At 37.7% G+C, this 18070-nt stretch overlaps 2 protein-coding genes across 2 annotated transcripts in view; one reads left to right on the top strand and one right to left on the bottom strand.

The window, feature by feature from the left end:
• Window positions 1-799: 799 nt before the first annotated feature.
• LOC139126450 (uncharacterized) lies at window positions 800-15118 on the bottom strand. The gene is made up of 7 exons (XM_070692504.1): window positions 14807-15118; window positions 11940-12265; window positions 9605-10311; window positions 8277-8442; window positions 4475-4604; window positions 3481-3613; window positions 800-1084 (listed from the first exon to the last, which is right to left on the bottom strand). The coding sequence occupies exons 2-7, from the start codon at window positions 12174-12176 to the stop codon at window positions 1078-1080; spliced, it is 1380 nt and encodes a 459-aa protein (XP_070548605.1). The 5' UTR covers window positions 12177-12265; window positions 14807-15118; the 3' UTR covers window positions 800-1077.
• A 1856-nt stretch (window positions 15119-16974) lies between these two features.
• Window positions 16975-18070, top strand: part of LOC139126522 (sushi, von Willebrand factor type A, EGF and pentraxin domain-containing protein 1-like) — a 79080-nt gene continuing 77984 nt past the window's right edge. Inside the window, exon 1 of the mRNA XM_070692574.1 lies at window positions 16975-17307. The gene's annotated coding sequence lies outside the window, so the exon portion shown is untranslated. The remainder of the gene's footprint in view (window positions 17308-18070) is intronic.

Below are 18070 nucleotides of genomic sequence, written 5' to 3'. Positions count from 1 at the left end.
AATGGGTGACATTTAAAAAATATACTTCTCAGAAATTTAAAACATATTCATAAAGACCTTCAAATTCTGGTGTCTCCTGCTATTAATTTTTATACAATTTTTTTACCAAAAATGGTAAAAATCACCTTTAAAATGAAAAAATGTACATTTCATCATAATTTGAATATATCACATTCTGGTAATCCCTTTATGTCTTAAAAATGTCTGAAATATCTTTAATGTCCTAAAATTACAAAGTTGCAAATTTCTGCATAATTTGAACAATTTGAAAACGACTATCAGTAGAGATCTATGTCCTAAATATCAAAACTGTTCGATTAGCAGTGTTGAAAGAGATTTTTTAAAGATTTTTTGACCAAAAAATGACAAATTTGCCATGAAATATCAAAATTTGAATATTTCATCACAACTAGCACAAATTTGACAAAGGCCGGCCTTTTTGAAGAAAAAGCTTGGGATGTAAAAATTTGAGGACGATGCCTCACATTCACCTATTAGATAAGCTCTGCGTCGCCAAAAGCAAAGCTAAAAAGAAGTAACAAATCGAGAACAAAAGACGTGTTGATCTACAATACAAAATAATCTAAGATTTGGTAGCAGGCTTTGATCAACTAAATGTTACTGGAGCATAAGCCTTCAAAGACGTGAAGTCTCCTTCATCAGATGCAAGGGTGGAATGAAGAATTGAAGCAGAAAGCGACATAAAATTCAGAGTGAAAATTTCAGAAAATTCAGAAATTCAGAGTGTACATTTTTCACTCTGAATTTTCTGTCGCTTTCTGCTTTAATTCTTCATTCCACCATTGCATCTGATAAGGGAGACTACACGTATTTGAAAGCTCATTCTCATGTAACATTTAGTTGATCATAACGTGCTACCAAAGCTTAGATAAATTCAGAACAAAAATACAGAAACTGATCAAAATTCAGTAACTGACCCTCGGAAGTTTAAATCTACATTAGAGATGAACTGAGGTTTTCAAACTTGCCAGACAGTTACTTGTACACTCATCTTCTTCAATTTCTGTCCCATCAGTTTCTGTAATAACTCTTCGATTACCAGGTAAATCCAACTTTTCACATCCTGAAAATAATGCAACAATAGGTAATATGGCGACGTGAGACTTTAAATGAAAGACAAGGTGGCCGCATTAGGTTAAGGAAAAGAGGTGACTTTGGTATACAGTGCCTCTTTTCGATACTGCTACAAAATATTGGCTTCTTCTTGTCATCAACTTGTGAAAAGTAAAAGAAAGGCCAACTCTCATATGCTGAAACAATATAGTGTACACTCTGCGATGTTTGACTAATGTTTTATATGCGATTGTGATTACTGAAAGACATGTGCTAGCTGTGATTACGCAGCGGTGTGTGGCATATGGATCGCGCTCGGGTCAAGGGTCATCGCCACAGTTTTGCGGTGATGACCCTTGACCCAAGTGCGATCGATACGCCATGGCCAAAAACACCGCTGCGTATTCACAGCTAGTGTATGGTATACCAGCCACTGAAAGAAAAAATTTGTGCTAGTTGTGATGAAATATTCAAATCTTTATTTTTCATGGCAATTGTTTTCGTTTTTGGTCAAAAAATCTTTAAAAATCTTCTTCAAAACTACTTAATGAACAGCTTCGATATTTTTGACATAAGGCTCTGCGGATAGCTTTTTCAGATTGTTCAAATGACGCAGAAATATGCAAATTTGTATTTTTGAGACATAAAAGACATTTCAGACATTTTTAAGACATAGGGAATTATCATAATGTGATATATTCGAGTTATGATGAAATCTGCAAGTTTTTATTTTGGGGCCAATTTTTACCATTTTCGGTCAAAAAATTTGTATCTTAAAAATTACCCGTCTGATAGCTTTGATATTTGCTACACACGTTTTTTGGGATGATCTCAATTTGATATGTCCAAATCATGGTGAAATCTCCAAATGTGTATTTTTTGCAGCTATTGTCCCATTTTTGGTGAGGCCATCCCGAAGTGAGCTGTCAGAGATCCTTTACATAACACTGCGAGCTCTTTCGACGTCTAAGTCGCTTGTTGTATTGCTATATTGGTGTTGAAATGGCTAACATTTAGGTTGTTGCCATTGGTTTTAGACTGCAGTTTCCTTTTACAAGTGAATTTTAGTAAGGACTGAAATTTCCAGGTTCAACAGCATTGACATACAGAACAAAACTTATGAAGCGAAGTCAAAATTAGTTAATGTGTTTTTAATTTCTGAGAAGTAGAGTTTTGAAATGTCACTGATTTATTTCAGGGTTTATTTAAAGGTATTGCAAACAAACAAATCTTTTCGTTCATGAAGGACTTTGTTGGACAAGGAAATGGGTTTCACACCTCCAAGGACCCCTTTACCCACTTTCTGCATGTTGTGTCTTAATGTGACACTTTGTGATAACTTGACATGTTGTGTTTACTTTAGTGTAGACAACTATGTACCATGTGCATCAGAGAAGCCTTGACTAACTTTTTTCCAAGTTTGCAATTTTCTATACAAGAGGAAATGTCTTAAACTATCTTACAAAAATACCGCAATTATACGGTGTCGCTCAAATTTGATCAGAATTGGTACATACCAAAGATCAACAATAAGTGTTATTTCTATCTGTTCAGTGCAGGAAAATTATACGTTGATGTTATGACAATTTCTGCATAGTACAACCAGAAAAACAACAAGAAATATTTAAACCAGAAAATTAAGAATGACAAAAGTAAATAAGGTCTGAAACTTTAGATACTGAAGGTCAACTTTAGCAATATGCATAGCAGAGAATCTTTCTACCACGGATGTACAAAAAAAGACATCCATGGTTTCAGCAGATCTGTAGTGTTAATTTAGCTTCGCTACACTTCGCTACACTTGTTCTCATTTGCATACAACTTCCCACCTCGCTTCTTGAATTAGATGAAGCATTCACAGAGAAATGTGAATTAAGAACTGCCAAATTTGGATAAAATGGATTAATCTATCCTTCAAAAGACAACGCAGTCGATTTTAAGAGACTTTGAACACATCTGAACGATAATGGAATAAAACCAAAACTTGTTATTCAACACGACGGACAACAACAGTCTCTTTACCGATTCAATAAAACCTTCTTGTTGATAGACAAGTAACCCATGTACATAAACGATTTGACGGCGTTATGATTATTTCAATTGTAAATTATTTTGACAGAATTCAGAATGACATTCAATAACGATAAAGCGGTACTTTCTTCCGCAAGATATGAGTCGACCACTTCATTAGAACTGTTTCGTCTACAAAAACAATCTTTATCAACTCTTATCCAACACACACCCTTCAAAGGCAGATTATGCGGAGTATAAGTTCAGATCACAATAAAAATGAAATGTAGAAAATAAATCTCAGGAATACTTTAATGTTTTCATAAATTGCCAGCAACTTTGTTGTTGACATGTAAATCTCATCATTGTTGATACACGAGTTGTTGTCATAGCTACCATATAACTTGTAATACTTTTGGCATATTAGGTACACGTGGCAATGGTAAATTAGGGCGATTTAATGGGTATCGTATATTGTAGACAATCCGGGTCCAACTTGACTCTCTCCAACCAATGAATAATTTTGCTCCTGTGAAATAATCAGATAATAATGATAATGAGGTTTTGAAGTTGTTACAACCATATCAAGTCACAACAATAATTTTATATGCAGAGTTGATAATAAATAAGGCGGTCAAGTTCGAATTGAAATACTTCGTCACAGTCTTGGTTGTATACTCGACTGAGGCGTGGATTTTCCCATCGTACTGTTCGCCCTCCATTTACACTCAATCTCTTTTACCTGTATCTCATGTTTATCTGTGTGTTTAGTTCATTTTCATGTCCAACAGCATCAATATTTATATCATCAAGTATTTTATTCGATAAATTAAAACTACTAAACAGTACAGTTGACCCGATGACGTGACGAAATAACTATTCTTTTAATAAATTGTAAACACAAAAAGGTAAATCTGACCCGATTTCTAATCTAAATGCGCGAAAAACAAAGACTCGTATGGCTTCTAAAAGCGGTGTACGTCATGCGAAACAAGGTCTTTTTGGTTGTTAGATTTAAATCTTCAAACTTTGTTGTCGAGACGATTAGTTTTCATTTTTTCGTCTTCTCTTGCCATAATTCTAGTGGGCATCATTGGCATTGACTTATTCTCATTTTCTCCGGTCATGATGATGCAATAGTTCCACTTCATTTTAAAACATGTCTTGATCTTGGCAAACATGCTTGACATATTGGTCTATCCATCTTCTACTAATTTCTGTGATCTGATATCGGGGCAATGAAACACGCACAGAGACAGATATTACGGGCAAGACACTGGGAATATATGAAAAACTGAATTCATAAAGTTTTGCCCTAAGACACAGTATTAAATGGTTTAGCACTGTTAGTTACATGACTGACATGTGACAAGTTGTCAAGGTAACTTACTGACAGCTATTTCTTGTTCAATGATGGAAAGCACATAATTATCGTCTTTGTATCTGGATATCTCAGATGACATGATATCACGTAATGAAAATATCCCAAGTGACTTGTCCTTCAGTTTGTTCACAAATTCCTGTTTTGAGAGATACGATTTATGTTAATATTTGATTAACAATTTTCACAATGATATACTATAGTATTTTCATTGATTTGAATAAACAAGTTTGTCGTTACTCAACTCACCATATCCACTGATTCTCCCTCAACTGCCACTGTAAATTGCCTCGCTGCAAAATGTTTCATTTTACAAAGCAAAGCACTGAAATTTGAATCCTTGGAACCCCAAATGCCACAATTATGTAGGGATAATGGAAATGACAAATCGGGAACAAATGTGAAAACAGTTAAGAATAGATGATTCACATATCTTGTTATAGTACTAAGGCGCTTTAAATATTTTTTTTGTTTGCCGTCCGCGTGCTGGTAGGTTTTCAGAGAAAACAAGTCATTGACAATGACATAGTCCCCACTTGTAATAGGAGTATTAGTCTTGATGGGGCAGGGAAATGTGGTCATTAAGAAGTATCACTGGAATGTGGCGTTCAGATCTATGGACACATAGGTCTATATCATTGTTCCCAATTTGAAACAAGAGGCATGTCTAAGTTATGGTTCTAAATCAGGAAAAAAGATCAGACCTCCAGCTGTATTGGCTAGCCAAGAAATACATATGCGCATAATAAATAAGGTACAAGATGTGACATCTTAAGGTCTATTATCCTATCAAAATTGAAGCATAAAGAACTTGTGGTTACTGAGTTATGCATATATAAGTATAATCAAGGTCAAAGGTCATCAAGGTCATGTGACATTTTGAAAAAAAAAATTGTATTGCTAATTAATCCCTATATGCAAAAATCCAGACCTCTAGCTCTATTGGCTTGCCCAGAATTATATATGTGCATAATTAATGAGGTAAACCATGTGTTGTCATAAGGTCTCCCATCCTACTAAATATAAAGGACATAGCACTTGTGGTTACTTATTTATTGACATAAACATGTATTTTAGGTAAAAGGTTATCGAGGTCACATGAAATTTTGTCAAAAAATTTCTATCCTATAGTTATCCCTATATACCAAAAATCAGACATCTAGCTCTATTGGCTCGCTCAAAGTTAGATATGTGCATAATTAATGAGGTACAATATGTGGCGTCATAAGGTGTCCCATCATACCAAATATGAAGGGTGTAGCACTTTTGGTTACTGAGTTATGGACAAATATGTATATTTGAGGTCAAAGGTCATTGAGGTCACGTAACATTTTCTCAAAAAAATTGTATCACTAAGTTATCCCTATATACCAAAAATCAGACCTCTAGCTCTATTGGCTCGCTCAAAATTAGATATGCACATAATTAATAAGGTACAATATGTGGCATCATAAGGTGTCCCATCATACCAAATATGAAGAGTGTAGCACTTGTGGTTACTGAGTTATGGACAAATATGTATATTTGAGGTCAAAGGTCATTGAGGTCATGTGACATTTTGTCAAAAAAATTGTATTGCACAGTTATCCCTATATACCAAAAATCAGGCCTCTAGCTCTATTGGCTCGCTCAAAATTAGATATGCACATAATTAATGAGGTACAATATGTGGCGTCATAAGGTGTCCCATCATACTATATATGAAAGGTTTAGCACTTGTGGTGACTGAGTTATGGACAAATATATATATTTGAGGTCAAAGGTCACCAAGGTCACGTGACATTTTGTCAAAGTGTCTGAGATATCTGCGTGAACGGATGGACTCACGGACAGACATGACCCAATCTATAAGCCCCCTGAACTTTATCTGCGGGGACTAAAAACTGTGTCACTGCATCCTTTTTGCAATATTAATACGATGAGAAACTAAATTTTATTTTTCTTGGCCTTATCTTATACCCGTACATGGGAGTCTATGGAGAACAGCCTTATACATGGGAGTCTATGGAGGCGTAAACTAAAAAGTCCTCTAACGCGACCAAATTTGATCGCATCGTGAAACAAATCGACGTGCATCTGTATGAGGTAGGGTACTATCCTTGTACCAAGTTTGAACGAAATCGCTCCAGGCGTCTCTGAGATATCTGCGTGAACGGACGCACGGACGCACGCACACACGCACGGACATGACTAAACCTGTAAGTCCCCCCCGGACGGTGTCAGTGGGGACTAAAAAGAATTGGCACAGGAATATCTCAGATATCTGCATTCATAAGCCCCTGTGCATGGACACAGCATTAATATTAATTTCATCCTGGGGACCCCGTGGATCATACCTGGGGACCCTGTGGATGGATATAAAAGACAGGAAAGAAAATGGCCGTCACACAGCCATTTATGATCTAATCATTACAAAAATCAGCGTGCATATATATGTGATAGAGATTAATATAGGTATCAACTTTCAATGCAATCCCGCCTGGCATCGCTGAGAAATTTACGTGAACGCCCGCACAGTCGTAAAATATAGGAAACAAAATGGCCGCCACGTAGCCATTTTAGACCAGATCAAAACAAAAATCAATGAGCATATGTGTAACATATAGAGTAATCTATGTACCAAGTTTGAATGGAATCGCTCCTAACATCACTGAGAAATTTGCGTGAACATACGCACTGACATCAAATACAGGAAACAAAATGGCTGCCAGACGGCCATATTGAATCAGATCGTAAAACAAATCGATGTGCATATGTATGGCATAGGTGATAATCCTCGTACTAAGTTTGAATGAAATCGCTCCAGGCGTCTCTGAGATATCTGCGTGAACGGACGGACGGACACACGCACGGCCGCACACACGGACGCACGCACGCACGCACGCACGCACGGACATGACCAAACCTGTAAGTCCCCCCGGACGGTGTCCGTGGGGACTAATAAAGAAAACAAACACAATGTTAACACTATTCGAAATAAAAATATTATTTTTCCAAATGAAACCAAATACAAAATGAGCTTATGTTAATACACTTACGTTTTTTGTCTGTGTTTGTATTTCCAAGGACGGCAAACAAGAATTTAAAATGGCCTAATCATGTCAAACTAACAGTATTTCATTCCTCTTTGCTTTTTACATTTTTCACGTTTGATATTTAGAACTGAGAGGATTACAAACGTCGAAATTCATGATTAACTTGAAAGCATTATTTTGCAATTTGAATAGTGACTGGGGCATCATTTTACAAGTGGTATAGCCACAAACTGATGACGTCAAATCACCGTGCACTATACACAGTGCTATAATTACAAGGCGTCTGTGTTTTGTGTACGGCGATTTGACGTCATCAGTTTGTGGCTAGACAACTTGTAAAATGGTGGCCTAAATAGTTCCCTTTGAGTGACTGGTCGATATTGAATTGTTAAAATTTCAATACTTTCGCTGCTTCTAAATCATTTGTTACCAATCAAAATTGGTGTCATTGCGATGTAATTGATTATTACGTAGCAGCTAAAAGTTTTAAATTGCTGTTATCATCTATTATTAACCCTTTCAGCGTCAAAAGTAAATTTTTGTCGCCTTCACAAAATATAACACAGACAATTTTTTTAGATCACGACAATTTGTTTTCAGATTTTCCCAAAAATCTTGACAAAAAGTCACACAAAAATTCATATAAATTGGTAAAATATTGCACTAAAGTTTAGCTGGGAAAATTTACAACACAATATATTTTTTGTCACACGTTTTATTTCTAATAAGATCATAAATGCACTCTTGATGACATTCAAATCATTGCAGTGTCTTACCTGTTCATATGGAGGATACGCGATATAAACGCACTGATAATTAGAGCTATGCATGTACTCAACCAAACTATCAACCATCAAAGTCACCAGTTCTGACATGATTTTCAGATTCATCGAATCTTCGGCTTTGCATACTTTCTTCTGCCAAGGAGTTCCGAGAAGACATCTGACATTTGCGAAAAACAAGAATATATTCATATAACAGCTGGCTACTACGATCAACTATTCATTGAGGCCACAGTCGATGCGTTTCCTACCCATTTTGGTTCCAATCTGAACTAAAACAGGCAGCTAGAGACATTAAAAAAAGCGTCGTTAAGCTATCGGACAAATAGGTTCAGAGAACAAGATAATCTTGATCTACGTACAATGACACAGTCGTCCCAAATAATTTACATATGAAAATTCTGTCATCATTTGGAGAAATCAGCATTGAATGATCTGCAGGAACTGATGGATTACAGTTTTGAGAAGAAAGTTTTTCTAGAGAAAAAATGTTTGACCAAAAGTTGAAATATTGACTGTAAAATATTACATCGGCAAATTGATCCCTATTTGAACTCCGATATAATACATATCTAAAATCGATGTTTTCAAAGCTACATCACGAGCCAATTTAGCGGAGATTTCTGACATCTTTGGTGAACAAATGATAAAACAGATCTGGAAAATCTTACATATGCAAGTGTTACTCTATTTTGAACAAACGTGAGTAAAGGAACCCGAAGAGACATGCGAAAAATATCAAGACTTTTCTTCTGCGGCTCCTGAATTTGGATTGTTGACAATTTTCGCCATTACTGTGTACATTTGTGTATTCCACCAAATTGACAGCATTACAACCAATAACACGTCTGCACATCATCAGGTGATACATACTGTTGTTTCTATTGAAGAATATATATGCAGACATGTACGCGTGTGCACGACTGATCCAAATAGTTGCCTATGCTGTACTTATACTAGGAAGTGACCCAAGCTAAAAGATAGCGAGTCAAGCGTTTTCAGTTGTCCAATAAAATTTTGAAGGGGAACATATCCAAATAATTGCAGACGTTAAGGAGACGTAACAAAATGTCGTATTTGACAGCCCATGTCTGGTTGAAACGGAGTCAGAGATCATTATGTGATGCACCTTGGGAAGTATCGTACAGTAAACAAAGAGCCTTTTCTGGAGAGTTTTAGTCAGTTTCTTGAATGAAACTGTTAATATCACAGGATCGAAAGTCAAGAATATTTTATTTTTAGGGATTTGTAACAATAGACTATGTACTGTGAAATAATGCTACGTAGAATCAAACTATCAAGTGAGATCTCGCGTGACTTACCCCTCTCCTGTTCTATTTCTCCAATGTATGACGGGAAACTCTTTGCCATCACAAATCGTTCCATACACTTCATCTACCATATGACGTATGTAGGGTGCCCACGCTAAATGTTTATTCACCTGAGCGAATAGCTGGTCATCTTTCCACGTTTTTAGCCACCTGATATCTTCATCGAAGTAAAACGCCAGACAACGTGTATTCCACGTGTTTTCAAGGAAAATCCTGTTTGCATCCGAAGGTGAATCTTCATTGACACGTGACTTGAATGGATAGTTCTTTCTTATTTCACCGACAGCTTGTTGCATTTTAAGAAATCTTTCACGATTTGTAATAGTTTTGTTTTGAATTAATTTAAACGGTTTCCATTTCATTTCTGGTTCTATTTCTTCTTTACAATCTTGGTAAAACTCTTCTATAGACACAACTGGTACAATTTCTCTGATTTTGTCTACGTCAAACGTATCTTCCAGTGTTCTCATGGAGTGTAAGATATCCATTTGTAAACGGTCATGGACTCGGAATGGAGTTGCCACTATTGTTCTGTTTTGTAGCAATGCTAAACGCAATTCCATTCGAAACGTAGAAAATGCCCAGTTAGGTCCGCCGTCGAAATAAGTATGTAGTGGGGCTAGATAGCGCCGCCTGTCGTCTACACTCGGCTTTTTGTTGTTATTATCGTCTACATTGACACCTTGATGGCCGGACGTCTGTTGAGAACGGTATTGAAAAATGTTGAACAGTGTTTTATCATCGTATGTGAAGCGATATAGAGTGACACAATAACACAGAAACAAATCCACGCCTGTGACAGGCCCTGTGCAGGCTCTGACACACAACCTTTACATTACAGATCTGTGTGAGCAAAGACGTCACATGACTGTGACAGGGCTGGTATACAGATCTGCATTCAGCACTGCGAGGACATGACTATCTACAGTCCTGTTATCACAGTGAAAGTCTGAAATTTGTACTTGTTCTCAGCGCCTGTAGTATATTCAAGACTGCATACAGAGATGTGGACGCAGTGATGTGACAAGGTTTGAAATTTCAGTCAGTTCAACCACATTTGATATTAGGACTGTGTACCATAAAATGTTTGACCTAATTTTGGCCAGTTTATACAGACCTGAAATTTGGCGAATTTTTAGACCCTTCAACAGGCCCTGTAGACGCTGTACATACACTCGCGTTTCAGTAGTTTTATAGCTGTGTATTGCGTTAGTGAGCACAGTTTGTCTGATGAAATACGTAGACATGTAAATCATGCAATGGTTATGCTGATGAGCTGTCTTGGTTCGTTACTATTGGCCATGTAAAATAACAGTGTGCTTTCGCAGTTATCGTGACGATATTAATGTATAAGAAGCCACTTCGACCCAATAGTGTTTAAGTGTACTGCTAGAACTGCTTATATTACTATTAAACAAGTCATTGTAAATGACATAGTCCCCACCTATAATTTAGGGCCAAGAGTAGAACGAGAACCATGAACTGCACGACACTGCCATCGTGTAAGTTGTAATAAAGATCTAAAATGGTGCTTACAACCAACAACTTGTCAGTCAGCTGCAGTTACTGAAAGCAATACGATCTAGACTGACACCTCAACTCACATTACCTAAATATACAAGTGTAACAAATGACTGAAATCTATCTAGGCATGACTTGGCAATGGCTCGGGACCGACAAATACTAAAATAAAATTGCCACCAGGTATACATATTCGATTATATCGTGACAGTGAAACATGTTGACTAGTAGCTGTATATCACAGTACTAACATGTCTTAGCCCAAAGTTTGAATGAAATCGGTCCAGTAATATCTGAGTAATGACTCTGGAGGGACAAATATTAAGAATAAAATGGCCACAAGGTTGCCACATTGAATTGTATTGTGAAGTTTATTGACGTGCATCCGGTCGACGTCATGGTACTATATCTTCTGTCAAGTTTGATTGAAGTGAAATCAGTCAGGACGTGTGTAAATTATAGCTCTTCACTTAATGGATAATGGAATAAATCGACCGCCATATGTATGTCACAGTGTGCCGTCCTTCATACAGAGTTTGAAATAGATTGGTCAAGTCAAGTCCCACAAACGGTTCCGGACGGACGCACGGAAGGAACCAAATCCATGTGTCCATTCCGGACTTCGTCCGTGGGGACTTTTTAATGTTCTATAAGGAAAATATATTTTTCGTTCGAATTCTCTTGGTAAATAATTTCATTTGATCCAGCTACGTATCGTCAAATTCAATATGGAATTACTCTGATTGAGAGTTTTAATATGCACGACAAGTACAGCGATACATTTGTCATTTTTCTCTAAACTTACCTTCACATCTTTGTGGACGGAAGCATTGGTTTGATGCTGATGTGACGTCATGTCAAGATCAGTTCCGTAGGTGTCCCGACGTACTTTCGTGACGTCATCACACACAATCTGCTGCAAGCTACCCTTCAGCATGCTGCCGGTCATTATGGAGTTAATTAGAATATAAACGATAAAAAATATCACAAGAAATATGAAATAAGATCTCCTTATCTTCTGACGAGGTCTTTGTCTCAGCATGGTCCTCAACTTCTCAGTATTTCATTGAAATTATTTCTCAGAGAAAGTATTTCACTGTTAATTACCCTCGGATATCGTTCACAAGGTACCTGTAGACGGAATGAAAACTAGTACTGTTTATCAACGATTTAATCATGTGACATCTGTACAAAGTGACGTGAACAGACTCGAGAATTTGTCGACAGCAGATAAAATGCTTTCGACAAGTTGCACCTGATCTAGTTATGTATTCCAGCAAGATTTTTTTCGACTGAGAAGTTGCATTTGGTTATAGTATGCCGATTACCAAACTCAACAAATCGTACATGTGTGTGCGCACAAGTTTTTCTGAATTTCCAATCTCCAGCTTCGACAGTTTGTTCTTCAAAGAGACACATTTAATCAATATTATGACGTGCAGGTTCAGGGCGATTTCACGGAAATATGCCGAGGTATTCCGTATTCCGTAAAGTGGATAACAAAGTTTGATATTCTAACAATGTGCAAGATAGATAAGAAAACAATAAATGCAAAATTCATAAAGTTGAAGATCAGAGATGTAGGCCATCCCATAATAGAGTTCATTTGCAGAGCTCTGTTACAGTAGCGAAAAAAGGCTACAATCTTGATATGCGTCAGGGCGATCAGAAGTTATGTTGAAATTCGTAGTTTGTGCAAGTGTATACATATTATGCCGATGAGGAGACAGAATTCATCCTCCTTTCATAATAATAAGCGACTAAACAGACTCTCTCTCCTTCTTGTTTCTTTCTCTTTTGAAGCTGCATTCCTAAATCACTGGTTCTCGCATTAGTGATTGTTAATATGAACTATTCAAGTGATGTTAATCGTTTTTTCTCATCTGAAACTTATGTCCAGTTGCTGCATTTGTTCAGAGCTGTACTTTGTATAAACCTAACCCTTGAAATGTTAACTTTGGAATTTGCGATTTAGCCTCAGACTTCATTAACTTTTTGTAATATCGAAACCAGGGTTACAGGGTTACTCTGTAGTAAAACCAACTTGTGATTTGATGTTTATCCATCCGTTATCCATTTGGCACAAGACCACTAATTCATTTCCCATAGGCCACCACAGTAGCGCTGAGCTCGATTTTCCTATTTTAAAACATTCAGCGGCACGAATCCTCTTAACAGGTGTTAGGTCAATGTCAGCTTGACTACTGATTAATTTTTCGTGTGGGCAAGTCCACGGAAATTTTGAGATAGCGATGAAAATAGCGCCCTCAGTGGTGTTTTTGACAAAATTCAGGCTTATTGTTATGATTTCTATTAGCCCTAGAACTCCTCATATTACCACCAAATGCTTCAGCCATTATTCACAACAGTCTGCATTTTGATTCAGGCAGAAAAATATCTTTACAAAACTTCTTGACGTTAAAGTTCAAACTAAACAAGCATCCATGCACTGCAGATATCAAAACTTCAAGGTCTGCACTATTTTTCTGCCGAACTATCTTCGGAAGTGAATTAGTGATCTTGTGCCATTTAGTGCAAGTTAAGTAGCAATGCAAGTATCGGTTCGTAATTTTAAAGGGACAAAGTCGGCCACCATTTTTTTATGAATTTTGTTTGATACGAGATACTACTTATATTGTTTGACATGTTGAAAGATACTGAATGAATGGGTGACCATGCATATACTCGACCTCCAGTTTTAGACACGATAAACGAAACCTCAGCGAAAATGAATTAATGGTCATGACCATTAATTCATTTTCGCGATGTCACGGTGATATTGTTGAAAAAGACAGATGTGAAATCCCCTTCTGGCTAGCATAAACGCCCTCTTGCGACGACATTGTGACATGCTATCAGAGCACCTCTCTCACCTCAGTTGCACTCTTTGATTCTGATCTTCCGTTATTTACAGTACGTAATCAGTTCACCTTATTAGTGACTATGTATCCCCATTATGATGGGTGTTTGATGCCCAAATCAGCTAGTTGGACCGAAATTAGGGGACAAACTTTGGCCATTTGTCTGAATTTCCAACAACCAGGCCCTCTGTTTGATCCAAAATTCGAAAACAACTCGGCATAATGGTCGATAAAAATTTCAAAGTACGTAGGTGTTGTTTTAGAGATGGGATAGACTTGCCCCTAGTCGCCTGGCTTTTCTCGGCAGCTGAGTTACTGGCTGGCCAAGGCGTTCACCCCACGATCTACGTAACAGCCTGCCACTTAGCAAGACCGTGCGCTGATGTGATGTCCTTCAATTTATTATATATGTTTTGATATCTATATGCCCACAGACTTGGAACACGTCTAGAGATGGGAGTGTTTTCAGTAAAAATAGACTGAGACGTCAAACAAACACTTTAGAGGTGAACTAGCGAGACGATGCGGTACAAATTACCCAAACGCACGGTCGTTCAGAAAACAAAGTGCACCAAAGTCACGGTAACTCTACCCATGGAGGAACCACCTGTGGTACCTCTATGCTCTACCAATGGAGGTACTCTGCTACCCCATGCTCAACCCACGATCAGGCATCATGCCTTCCCCATGTTTGTGGCCTATGTGCTCCATGACAATAGTGAGTAAATGTCAGCACATGCGTTGCTTATTTACCTCGGTAGGTAGTGGTTGTCTGAATAACGACAAAGAGTTACTGTCCTGAAGGTCTTACCTTGTATATATTACCAACGGTAAGATTAGCCACAGTTTTTTTCCTTGTCTGTAGATTAGCAGACTCGACGACGAACTATGACAAACTGGCTACTGCAGTTCGACTGGTATCACGTCGGCATACGTCCCCACATGGACACCGAATGGAGTATTGGTCAGGTTTATGACATTACACTGGCAACCTTCGAAGAATTCTTAAAGCTACTCCGACCAAAAAACGACTTGGTTTTGACAGTGACACGTGGCAGATATGTGCAGACACAAGACTGAGAGTAACAGTTGAGGAATTCACTTGGTACAACTTCCTGTCAGCTTCAGATTAACAAAGCTACTCACCACTAACAAAAGGTATTACGTAATGGCTTCGATCACGAAGCCATGTCGCGTATTTTGTATGGAGGGCGGACTCTGTGTTCATTGAAATCTGACCATTTAACCTGTATAGCATTGTAGTCTTCAAACATTTGACTGCAGACATTGTCATGTTAATTGCGTTTTTCCAATGACCACGAAATAAAAAGCGAGTAGATGTGTTTTGAATTCAAAAGTATTCAACAAGATTTTTGGCAAGAATTTTACGAAGAACTTACTCTTGAAGTACACACAATCTCTGCGGAGGGACTGTGCTCTGCACAAGTTTCGCGATTAACTCTCTGTATTGAACAATTGAGATTAATTTCCTGATGCCGTCAACTTTGATTTCAATAATTACACGGCGTAAACTAGCATACCAGGAGACTCTTGATCACATCGGATCAAATCATGTATCCAACATCATTCTTCTAGACAATATCGGGTACAATATAAAAAGTCTAAACTTTTGAGATAAGGGAAAACGAGTCTTGGACTTGTTACCAACGCGGTCTTTATTAAAGTCTTTAGACAGTAATATTGATTTTATCAAGTATAATGTCAATCAACACCGGTGACATGTCAATTTCATCTCCCTAGAGTTCGACTTACATTTGGGTTTAGTATTTATTTACCATGATGATGTCAACGGCACTACCTTACCTAAGACTCTAAGCACAGTCACTCTGTAGTGGGACTGTGCTCTATGGAAGTATGTCTGTGTGGCAACTTGGGGTGCAAGACAGTAAGTTCTTGAAACTCACGATGCCTTTTTATGTGTGCGATGAAAGGTAACCATGGTCAAGTAGATAAAATCTATATTAAAGCCACATTAACATAACTTATGTCAATATCCAATCCACTTTATTGACTGCGATGTCCTTCAGTGAGATACGATATTGAAATAACTATAAACATGAACTCAATTTATGCCATTTTGTGGTTCTTTCTTCAGGAACATATTAGCTAGTGTTACTGACATTACCAATGAAACCAAGTCAACAACTTCATTGTTGAAAGATTCAAACTCTTTTCCAATATAGGCTTCCTGATTACATTTGTCTCGTAGTTATATCGGAATATGATACTGGTTAGCCCTCTTGTGTCATAGAGGAGGACGACCCGTTGTCCTATCCGCCAAAGATTGTGCTTTTCATTCCCGTCACGGACTTTTCTGTAGGAGCTCTTTTGTTCTGTACTGTCATGTGAAGCGCCCTCACGTGATCATTAAAACGAAATTCATTAGAAACTACAGTTGCCATTACCGCTGAATCGCAGTCTGGTGTTAGGAGCAGAGCAAATTCTATGCAAACTCACTCTGAACTGTAACATATTCCGAAAGAGTAAGAACTCCCTGCCAGAGCCGTTTAAAATAACGACGTATTCACTGGGACACCTATCTAAATGCGGCAGGTTTGAGCTAGAAATTTATCAATGAAATGGCATACCCTAGACAAACCTCTCAAATGAACGAGAAAGACAGACAGACAGACAGACAGAGACAGAGAGATGAATATTTGCGATTTACGTTAATCCTTGAATGGGGTTTAGTGTTGCCATCAAGGCTGCAAAATGACACAGGGGAAATAGGTTAAATAAATATTGCTTCATTTTAAAACGATGTATATATTGTGCGTATCTGCCGTAGAACCATATTTCGTCTATGTTAAATATACTATGTAGGACTATTTACATAGATATCAAGGTTACTGCATCCGCTGTCAATCACTTGATGCCAATTAATAAAATGGAACGCGGTGTCTCTTTCATCCAGCTAAATACACGAGCTCCAGTCACGTGATTAGCTTTCACGACGACATGGTGCAGGACGGATACATTAGGTGTATTTCAATCCCTCCATTAGACTTACATCACGCATCCTGTTAGCCTTACAATGATAAACCTAAGCTTATCGTGTACACTAAATTTATGTGAACTCTCAAGCTAAATCTCGCGTTGTTATGCGTCAGGTTGAAATCCACAGACGTGAGTTGCGGCAGCTTTTCAGTAAGTAAATATCCGACAGTGCACAGAATACATAACCAATCCAGGGACTGTACACCTTGAAATGTCAACGCAAGCATTACTTGTATCAGTAACCAGCAACTGTACATTTCCCTGGGACTTGTAAAATTACTCCCGAGGATAGAGGTGAGTTTGCCATTCCCATCCAAGAATTCATTAATCATACAGTTTTTCATCGCCATAGTGATCATGTCTCTCGCAAGTTTGTGTCATTCATTTCATGTAGCGGTTGACAGTCCTAGCACTATGATAATCTTCTGCATGGTCAGTGACTTTAAAGTAAAGAAAATTACTACACAGGTGTGTCCATCATTCAAAGTACAGGACACGGTCACTCATCATAGGTCGTAAGATAGCACTTTTTCTCTGTGTAAAAGCCAAAAGGAAAGTGTAAGTGTGATGTTAGATGAGTGAGTATTAACCTTGAAATTGACAGTTACTCGCAAAACGATACATTTCTGAAGGAATGTCTTAAAACTAAACATTGACTCTAACATCTGGGCAACATGTGCAGCGGATTACAACAGTGCTGTTGTTGTAACGATCGAGTAGTCCCAGTGTTGGGCGGAGTTATCATTTTACCTCATGGTAGGAAAGTACAGTTGTGTAAAGGACGACTACACGCGAGAAGGCTTTATTTGTAGCCATACATAGATTGTTATTAGGAGACGGGTTTTAATGACCTCGCTGAGACGAGGATTGGTGTGATATCACTATGACGGGGATTTCAAAATGTCACGAATGCTTTTAAGATATAGCTTATAAATAAGCTGAAACAAGGCTTTGAAGTTGCCTTGGTAACGAATAATCACTTTGCCGCAATATAGTGTGAGAACGATAGCAAAACTTGTCGATAAATTTCCGTTTGATGTAACACTGAAAATCAATT

The sequence above is a fragment of the Ptychodera flava genome (assembly GCF_041260155.1).
Source record: "Ptychodera flava strain L36383 chromosome 3 unlocalized genomic scaffold, AS_Pfla_20210202 Scaffold_27__1_contigs__length_13241970_pilon, whole genome shotgun sequence".
Lineage (NCBI taxonomy): Eukaryota > Metazoa > Hemichordata > Enteropneusta > Ptychoderidae > Ptychodera > Ptychodera flava.
Note: the sequence above shows the minus strand (reverse complement) of the source record. Positions and strands in the feature narration are given on the sequence as shown.